General features: G+C 59.4%; 3 protein-coding genes across 3 annotated transcripts; all 3 read left to right on the forward strand.

Annotated features, from left to right (window-relative positions):
* The first annotated feature begins 1,582 nt into the window (after nucleotides 1-1,582).
* On the forward strand, nucleotides 1,583-2,493 carry LOC103211489 (hemoglobin subunit zeta). Its single transcript, XM_007957440.1, has 3 exons — nucleotides 1,583-1,677; nucleotides 2,078-2,282; nucleotides 2,365-2,493. Exons 1-3 carry the CDS (start codon nucleotides 1,583-1,585, stop codon nucleotides 2,491-2,493), a joined length of 429 nt encoding a protein of 142 aa, XP_007955631.1.
* Nucleotides 2,494-3,150: 657 nt separating this feature from the next.
* On the forward strand, nucleotides 3,151-3,846 carry HBM (hemoglobin subunit mu). The gene is made up of 3 exons (XM_007957441.2): nucleotides 3,151-3,242; nucleotides 3,421-3,625; nucleotides 3,718-3,846. The coding sequence occupies exons 1-3, from the start codon at nucleotides 3,151-3,153 to the stop codon at nucleotides 3,844-3,846; spliced, it is 426 nt and encodes a 141-aa protein (XP_007955632.1).
* A 2,136-nt stretch (nucleotides 3,847-5,982) lies between these two features.
* On the forward strand, nucleotides 5,983-6,658 carry HBA1 (hemoglobin subunit alpha 1). The gene is made up of 3 exons (XM_007957442.1): nucleotides 5,983-6,077; nucleotides 6,241-6,445; nucleotides 6,530-6,658. The coding sequence occupies exons 1-3, from the start codon at nucleotides 5,983-5,985 to the stop codon at nucleotides 6,656-6,658; spliced, it is 429 nt and encodes a 142-aa protein (XP_007955633.1).
* Nucleotides 6,659-9,495: the final 2,837 nt, after the last annotated feature.

The following is a 9,495-nucleotide window of genomic DNA, read 5'->3' on the forward strand; positions in this document are numbered from 1 at the left end:
AAAAAGACAAAGAAAAGAAAACCCCATGGGGCAGAGTTCTAGGAGCCCATATGGGGTGCCATGATTCCAATCGGACCCAGTAGCAAGTGAATTATTGTTGTTTCCAAGACTCCAGGGGTCTTGGGCAGAGGCCGGTTCCTCCTCTCCCTCAGGGCAGCATGGGGCCCACTCAGCTTGAGACAGAGAATCCTTGGCAGAAAAGATTTGGGGGACGAAACTGCGTTTTCATGGTAATTTCAGCAGAAAGGAAGAAACCACCACCAACGTGGTGGCGTGATTGGTGAGACATAGGTGCTCAATAACCTCTTCCAGAGCCTGGTACTCTGAAAGGAGCGTGTTTGTGGGAGCAGAAAGAGCGGCTCTTAGAGGCCTCTGAGAACACGGAGCTCTGCTGGCACAGTGGTTGAGCAGTAGGCTGCTAACCCAGAGGCCAGAAGTTCAGACCCACCAGCTGCTCGGTGGGAGAAAGATGAGGCAGTCTGCTTCCTTAAAGATTTACGTCTTGGACACATTCAGCACTGTAGGGACACTATGAGTAGAATCAACTTGACAGCAGTGGGGGGGGGGGGATGCATGTGGGTGTCTCTGTGTCTACAGAAAACCAAATTACAGAAATACACCCTGACTTCATTTGTCCATATCATTGGTCAATGAAAAGGAACAAATAAATTCTACATAAAAAGTAATGGATTCTTTGAAGAAAACCAAAAATTAATGGAAACGATTAGTTCTAGCGACTGGTACACCATCCAATCTGCAGCCTAAACGACTATGAGACAAGAAGAACTAGATGGTGCCCAGCTACTACTGTCAACCACTTGGAAGAGGATCTATGTAGGAGATCCTGGATAGAGAGGGAGAACAATGTGGAACAAAACTCAAAATCATTTTGGGAAAAAAAAAGGACAGACTTTTTTTATATGTATTTCACAATGACCTGAAAGCAAATCTGCACCCTTTGCAAGAACACATAGGAACTAAAAGGCCTGTGTTAAGCACAATGGAATGGCTGCCTTGTGCGGGGAGGTAGGGTTGAGCTAGGATGATAAAGAGATGGAAGTTGAATGAGAGGGCCTTGTGGCTCAGTTCAGTGGTCCCCTGCACTGAGCTGCTTGCGAGATGAAGGGGAAGGAAGCAGCTTAGAACTGAGGTGCGCTGTGACCCCAGCCTCTGGGCTGGCCTGCCCAGCTGGGCATCTGTCAGCCTGACCTGCTTGGGATTCAAAAGAGTGGCCAGTACAAAGGGTTCCTTGGAAGACTTGCTACGTTCTGGGCCATTCTCTCCGCAGCACGGAGGCCAGGGACAGTACAGAGGCCAGTCTTTGGGCTGGGTGGACAGGCAACCCCTCCAGCCAGGCCAGGCCCCTATCTCTCTAGGACCCAGCAGAGTGGCAGGAGTGATAGCCCCTCACCCACTAGTCCCACCAGGCCCCACTGCCCATTGTCACAGGACCTGATAAGACACCCACTTCCGAAGCCCCCCTCCCCTCTCCCAGGGGCCTTGGCTCCATATAAGGGGCCCAGGAGGCTGAGCACCTCCAAGGCCAGTCCTGACCTCCACTAGGTGCCACACAGCCGCCGCCATGTCTCTGACCAAGGCGGAGAGGACCATCATCGCGTCCATGTGGGGCAAGGTCTCCACACAAGCAGACAGCATCGGCACCGAGGCCCTGGAGAGGTGAGTTCCGACAGGGACAGGGCGTGTGATGGGGCTGTGGGGGAGGAAGGGGTCAGCGAGGGGGCTCAGTCAGGAGGTGCTCAGTCAGGACGGGTGGTGAGAAGGAGTGGGCTAGGTAGGTGGAGAGGGCATGCTACAGGTGCAGACCGCGTCCCTCAGTCCCCAGCGGGGCCTAGCGCTGGGCCGCCACAGACACCTGTTGGAGGAATGAAGGAAGGAACGCTGGTGGGCAGCGGCCAGAAAAAACCTGAGCCTGCCTGCTTTGTGCGTCACGGCCTTCTCGCGTTCGTTTCGCTTTTTCCAAACACTGCACTAAATAGAATTGATCTTGACCGCTGGGTTTGGGGCGCGCCGCACGCTGTGCACCGAGAGCCTGACTCATGCCCCTGCTCCCCGCCAGGCTCTTCACCAGCTACCCCCAGACCAAGACCTATTTCCCGCACTTCGACCTGCACCCGGGCTCGGCGCAGCTGCGCGCGCACGGCTCCAAGGTGGTGGCCGCCGTGGGCGACGCGGTCAAGAGCATCGACAACATCGCGGGCGCGCTGTCCAAGCTGAGCGAGCTGCACGCCTACATCCTGCGCGTGGACCCGGTCAACTTCAAGGTGCGCGCCGGCGAGGGGCGGGGCGGGGGGCGGGGACTGTCGGGGCGCCCCCGGGCCCGCGCTGAACCTCCCACGCCCCCAGCTCCTGTCGCACTGCCTGCTGGTGACCGTGGCCGCGCGCTTCCCCGCCGACTTCACGGCCGAGGCCCACGCCGCCTGGGACAAGTTCCTGTCGGTCGTGTCCTCAGTGCTGACCGAGAAGTACCGCTGAGCGCGGCCCCCTGCGCTCCTGAACCCCTCCCACAGCTCCTCCCGAGTCCCCAATAAAAGGCTGAAGATGAAGGAGTCGGATCCTGCGTTCTGAGTACTGGGGAGAAAATGGGGTGATGGGGCGGGAGACTTGGCGGGAACGCCTTCGGCTCGGTTCCCGCCACCACCCCAACGCACCCCGGCCCGGAGGCAACCCCGGGGATGGTTTTGGGGCATTCTCTTCCCCTATGACCCTCCAGTCCCCGGGTCCGCAAGTGCGTCTCCGTCTCTCCCCGCCCCGCTCCCAAATCGCCCGAATTGGCGCCGTGCTCAGCTTGCTTCAGGTGTGTCGGGACTCAGAGCACTGCTCCTCGAAGCCTAAGGTCAAGGTTCCCGCAGGCCTGGCACCTGCGGGGACCCTGGTGCGGCTCCCCCCGCCAGCCCCCCAGGAACGGAGCTCCCTGCCGGCGCCCTGCCTTCAGGTCCCCTCTGCGCGCCCCGGCCCGACGGCCAAGCACTTTTGTTCGCCCAGTAATTACAGCTTCCTCCCAACGTCCGCAGCCACCGCGGCGGCAGCGCGCCCGCCACCCCGCCAGGTCGATAAGGGGGGTGTGGCTCGGGGGTTATAAGGAGGCCCGGTGCGCGGGCGCGGCCCCCACAGCCCCGCCACACCAGCGCCATGCTCAGCGCCCAGGAGCGCGCCCGGGTTATGCAGGTCTGGGACCTGATCGCCGGCCACGAGGCGCAGTTTGGGGCGGAGTTGCTGCTCAGGTGGGCCGGGTTAGGGTCTCCGGGGACTAGGGGAGGCGGGGACAGGGCTTTGGGAAAGTGAACCCCAACAGGATGCAGCCCACACTCATGCGGGCTGGGCGGGGACCTTGGAGGTCTGGGCGGGGCCAGTCCCAGGGGTTCCCTCACGCGGGCCGCCCTCCGCCCCACGGACCTGCAGGCTCTTCACGGTGTACCCCAGCACCAAGACCTACTTTCCGAACCTGGGCGCCTGCCCAGACCGAGTGCAGCTTCTGAGCCACGGACAGCGCATGCTCGAGGCGGTGGGCGTGGCCGTGCAGCACCTGGACCACCTGCGCGCCGCGCTCAGTCCGCTGGCCGACTTGCACGCGCAAGTGCTGCGCGTGGACCCCACCAACTTCCCGGTGAGCCGGCCCGGCCGGGCTGAGGGTCGCGCGCGCAGCCGGTGCGGGGGGCGAAGGGGGACAGAGCCGCTCACGCGCCCCTCTTCCCGCAGCTGCTGATTCAGTGTTTCCAGGTGGTGCTGGCCGCACACCTGCAGGACGAGTTCACTGTGGAGATGCAGGCTGCATGGGACAAGTTCCTGACGGGCGTGGCCGTGGTGCTGACCGAGAAGTACCGCTGAGCCCGCGCGCCGCGGACCGTGGTCTGGGCTTGTCAATAAACGAGGCCTCGAACCTTCGGAACCCGCGTGTGCGTGGTCTTTGCGGGGCGGGAGGGAATGAGGTCATTGTTGTCGAGAAGAGAAATTAGAGCCCTGACCCGACGGAGCCCCCTGGAATTAAGTGACCACCTACAGGGTCCGAAGAGAACGTCACCCCACGACCACCGTGGGTTTGGGGGTGTTCTCAAGATTTGTGTGTCCTTATTTTCTTTGTTGGTTACCAGGGGTGGGAGGGAAGGGGAGGGAATGCTGTTAGATAGATAGAGATAAATATTGATTTGGGTGAAGAGAAGGGCAATGTACCAAATGTGAGTGACCAATACGGCAGCATTGAGGATGAGAAAGACAGAGAGAGTTACATGGGCAGTACAGACAACAAATATGAACCCCTTTGTAAATACAATACTGAGTTGTCAGTGAAAGCAAACATGGGTATAGGGACGGATAGATGGGTGAACAAGCTAAACAATTATGCATGTCTAAATGGAGAGTGTATCCAAGATCATATACAGGGTTGGCAGACAATGGGCCTCTCGAAGAGTATGAAGGGATGGACACTGGGAGGAGGTAACTATGGGGAGGAAGTGGGAGGGGAGCTGCTGCATTGTAAATTTTGGTCAATGACATGAGACAAAGTATATGTGAACTGCTGTATGAAAAGTGAATTAACTCTGTAAATCTTCACCCAAATCCTAAAAAAAAAAAAAAAAAAAAAGATTTGTGTGTCCTTGGCTCCACCTCCACCCGCCACCCCGTGGAGCCAAACCGTTCGCTAAGCACTTCCACATTAACTCATGCGTTCATTCACTCATTCATTCGTTCCCTCATTCGTGAATATCCGTTCTCCTTTCCATTACCATCTGGTGCCAGGAGCCGCGGGTGGAGATCTGAGATCTTCATCCCCTTTTACAGAGAAGGACACTCGGCCCACAACCAAATTCCTTGGCCAAGCAGAGCTCAGGGTCCATGGTTCTTTGGACCCGCACCCCTTTCCCCTCCTGCTTCTTCCCTCCTCCGGAGGCTTGGTCGGCAGCAAACACCTCGCCCTGGGCCAAGTCCGCCCTTTCCTCTGACCCTCATTGTGCTGGGGGGGGGGGGGCAATGAGTATCCTGAGGCTACCCAGGGCAGGTTTAGAAGCCAGTTCTCCCCAACAAGCTGTGGCACTAGGTGGATAAGTCCCTGGGCTCTCTGCAGCCCCACAGTCACTTGGTCTTTGCAATTGTTCCTGAACTCAGAAGGTTGAAGTCAGAGTCTGGCGCCAGCCCAGAGCCTACCAGACCCCTTCCCTGCGGGGGCTGGGGGGGTCAGCTCAGCTCAGCCACCACTGGTCGCTCTGCCCAGGTGCCACCTCACCCACTCCCCAGGCCTCATCTCCTAACCTCCTAATGACTGTGCTGGAGGAATCGTGGGGCCCTGTCCTAGCTTTTGTGGGGGAGGGAGCAGGGCTAGGAAGGGCCTGGGACTCTGAGAATTCCATAAATCCAAAACAGAGCATTCTGGGTTCGTGCCAGGAGTCCTGGGTGCCCTCCCCCCCCCCACTCTACCCAAGGTCCGCCTCTAGGTCCCAGCAGGGATACAGAAGGCTGTGCCTTGATCAGCACTCCACCAAACTCTGTCTGCTGCAGGTACCAGGACCTGTTATCCTGCCAGCCCCGAGGGCTGCTCCTCCAGCCATCCTTGGCTGAAGGGAACCTTGGAGAACTCGATCCCATTCAACATTTGTTTCCATGTACACTTAGTGAGTCTGTCCCGGGAGGAGGTGGTTAAGAAAGCAAGCTCTGCCCCGGCCCAATACCTGTCAAGGCAAGGTATGGCTGCGAGGGGATGTGCCCTGAAAGATAGCAGAGGGGTCACAAATTACAGAGTTGGACCTTGGCATGTGCTGGACGAGAGCTGGGGTGGCCTGCAAGCCTCTCTCATCCCCAACCACCCCGCCCCCTCAAAGCGCCCACTTCCCTGACCCGCACTCACAGGCAACGCACCAGCCAGCGAGCGCCGCCCACCAGGGTGTGACACCCCGCCGGAGCCATAAAATCACGAGCGCGCTGCCGGACGGCACGCTTCTGGTCTCTACCCAGACTCAGAAACAAGCCACCATGGTGCTGTCCGGTGATGACAAGGCCAATGTGAAAGCCGCCTGGGGCAAGGTTGGCGGCAAAGCTGGGGACTATGGCGCAGAGGCCCTGGAGAGGTGAGGATGCCCTGCTTCCCTGCTCCCCCCCAGGCTCCACACCCCCCCCCCAGGGGCCCTAGTTGGGCTGCGACCCAGCCTGCACCCAGGCCTCAGAGCCCCCTGCGCTGGCCGCGCGCCCTGCACCACCGTCGCCGGCACTCACCCGCCCTTCTCCCTGCAGGACCTTCCTCTCCTTCCCCCCCACCAAGACCTACTTCCCTCACTTCGACTTGAGCCACGGCTCCGCTCAGGTCAAGGCCCACGGCAAGAAGGTGGCAGATGCACTCACCCACGCCGTTGGCCACATGGACGACCTGCCAGGCGCGCTGTCTGACCTGAGCGACCTGCACGCGCACAAGCTGAGGGTGGACCCCGTCAACTTCAAGGTGAGGAGAGCGGACACCTGGGACGTCAAGGGCCCTGTGGGATCTGCAGAGGGGAGGGTCCCCTGACGTCCCCTCTCTCCGCAGCTGCTGAGCCACTGCCTGCTGGTGACTCTGGCCAGCCACCACCCCGATGATTTCACCCCTGCCGTCCATGCCTCCCTGGACAAATTTCTCAGCAACGTGAGCACCGTGCTGACCTCCAAATACCGCTAAGCGGGGGCCCAGTGAGGCCGCTGGCCTTCCTTTTCCTCCCTGCACACGCCTCCGAGTCTTTGAATAAAGTCTGAGTGGGTGACAGCCTGGTGTGGCCTGGCCTCTGTGTGTCTTCGTGAACATGCCGGGGGTGGGTGGGGGTCTCTGCTTGGCCGCCGTCCCTCTGAGGTGGCTGGGGAGGGGAGAGAGAGGCAGAGACAGCAGCACCTCCTTTGAAATCTCCCCGACTGGTGCCCCGTTAAACAGATGGTCTGGATTGAAAACCCACTTTTCCTGGGGTAAACACAGCACCAGACGATTCCCCAGATTATCTGCCCTTCCTCTGAACCCACACAAGAACCCTCCAGCAGGAGTGCGAGGCAGAGAAGGGGGCGGCGAACAGGATGCAGCTGGGGCCCTTGGCGCGCCTGGTCACTCGCGGCGCTTTAGGGGAGCACCCAGTTTCCCCGGCCGCACATGCGTGAGAATTCCCAGTGTGCCTAGCTTGCACCCTGCCCTTCTTTCCCCACTCTCTGGCCCTGTGGCCTCCAGCTTCTCAGGTGGTAGTTCCTCGGTGGTGGCTGAGAACAAGTTCCCAAAGGCCCCTCAGTACCACACCAAGCAGTTGCCTTACAGACACCCCGTGCCCAGCCGCAACTCAGCTGGATAAAAACATGTGGAAGGGGGAGGGCTGCTCATCACCTTCTTCCTGCGTGACCTTGGGCTGTGCTTTGGGCCTCCTCCGAAGGCACTCTTCTCCGCCTACAGCATGGACAAACATAAAATAAACCCCGCCTACCCCTGCTTGCACCGGTTACCTCTTGTTGCTGTTCAAAGGACAGGAAAGAGTCCCTGTGCCCCTCTAGAAGGAGCGGGCAGCCACGTGGGACTGATCCCCACCCCCTGCTCAGGGGACACAGCCACAGCACGCTGACTACTGACACATGCTCTTTTTTCCCCCCTTTTACAAGAACACAATCCCACCAGAGGTACTGGCCTGCAACCTGCTCTTCTCGCTGCCCCCTTCTGCCCTCCCCCCAGTTCACTGGGCTCATTTCTCAGTGGTGTCCGTGCTTCTGTTTTTTAATGGGAATGTCCTGCTGGTCCTTTGTGCACCTTCCACGGAATCTTCCTGCTCTTTGTTTATTGTGGGAGTTCTTTCCACATTAAGAAGGTAAGTCAGCCACTGAACAATGTGCCGAGGCTTGTCTTGGAAGGGCTCAGGCAGGCAGAAGGGGCAGCTGTTCCAGGGCCCAGGGGGACCCCGACAGGCTGGCCTCTAAGTCCCCAGCATCTAATGCTTTTTGTCCTCCAGAGCTAGGACTGGGGCTGGAACTATAAGCAGAACCAGAATGGGCTGGGGAAAGGATGGGAGTAGGAATGGGAAGTGGGATGTGGTGGTCCTGTGGGAAGGAGAGGAGGAGAGCTCGTTCTTGAACCCAAGTCAGCCGGACTCTCCGTCCTCCTGGATCCTCAGGGCAGGTCTTGAGAGATCCAGGGACAGGGCTGAGAACAGAGCAGTGGGCTGACCCTCTTCAACCCACCAACCAGCCCAAAGGCCCATCAGTCACCAGATGGCACCCAGGTGGCCTGAGTGGCTCTCCCTGTGCACACCCTCAGGGTGTGGACCTCTGCAGGGTCCGGCCACTGAGTCTACCAGTCCCCTCCTCTACATCATGACATGCCTATTCTGCAGCCACAGGGACCGCCCCCCACAGGAAAGCTAAGCCTCCGCCCCACTCCACTTAGCGCTTGCTCACCCTGCTGTGTCACCCCCACAGAAAGTCCATCCCCCAATGCCCCCCAGTCTGGTCCACGCACCCTCTGGGCCTTTTACAGGTTTGTGACTATTTACTATTTACTGATGTGATGCTTTGGTTAATGTCTGTGATGCTCACACGGCTGAAAGTTCAGATCTCCACACAGCTGCTTTGTCAAATCAACAACTATTTACTGAGCATGAACATTGGTCAGGCAGAACGTGGCATGTAACTGGTCGTATAACTGTAAACCATGACACTTGGCCAGCGGGGAAAGAGGCAGCCACGCACAGGCACACCAAGGCTCCAGAGGCTGGCCACTGGAAGCGGGGGACCCGGGCTGTGGTGAAGCCGGCCCCCCGGGGAACTAAGATGGAGCCTCCACCCCACCCGCAGATCCTGTGCTCCGTGTCTGCCCCTCCCTCACCCGCACCAGACGGCGTTAAATGAAGATTCTGGCGGCGAGAAAAGGGGCTGTGAGAACCAAGGCTGTGGAGGGGTTTTGATTTGGGAAATTTTCCCAGCTGTGGACTGGGGAGTGCCGTGTCTTCCTTGCTACTCAGTGGCACACCATTGCTCAGGGTCCTAGCTCAGTCTGGGGGGCGGTGTGGGGTCGCTTGCTCCCTTCAGACGCTCAGCGGGGGCAGAAATGCAGGCTCTGTCAGAGGTGCGATGCCCAACAGGCTGGCCCCAGCAGCTGAGGACGCCCATGCAGCTTTGGGAGAGGTGGATGAAGTGGAACGGAGGCCAGAGTAATGGGAGGGAATGCCCCGCACAGACCTTCCGCAGACAGGACAGGGACCCAAGCAGCGCGGCCCCTGCATGGGGGCACCCCCTGCCGGCTGGGCTACGGCCCAGCCCGGGCAAAGCGCCAGCCAGTGAGCGCCGCCCACCAGGGTGTGACACCCCGCCGGAGTCATAAAATCACGAGCGCGCTGCCGGACGGCACGCTTCTGGTGTCTACCCAGACTCAGAAACAAGCCACCATGGTGCTGTCCAGTGCTGACAAGGCCAATGTGAAAGCCGCCTGGGGCAAGGTTGGCGGCAAAGCTGGGGACTATGGCGCAGAGGCCCTGGAGAGGTGAGGATGCCCTGCTT

The sequence above is a fragment of the Orycteropus afer genome, unplaced genomic scaffold (genome assembly GCF_000298275.1).
Source record: "Orycteropus afer afer isolate SDZICR_OR568_19922 unplaced genomic scaffold, OryAfe1.0 scaffold00751, whole genome shotgun sequence".
NCBI lineage: Eukaryota > Metazoa > Chordata > Mammalia > Tubulidentata > Orycteropodidae > Orycteropus > Orycteropus afer.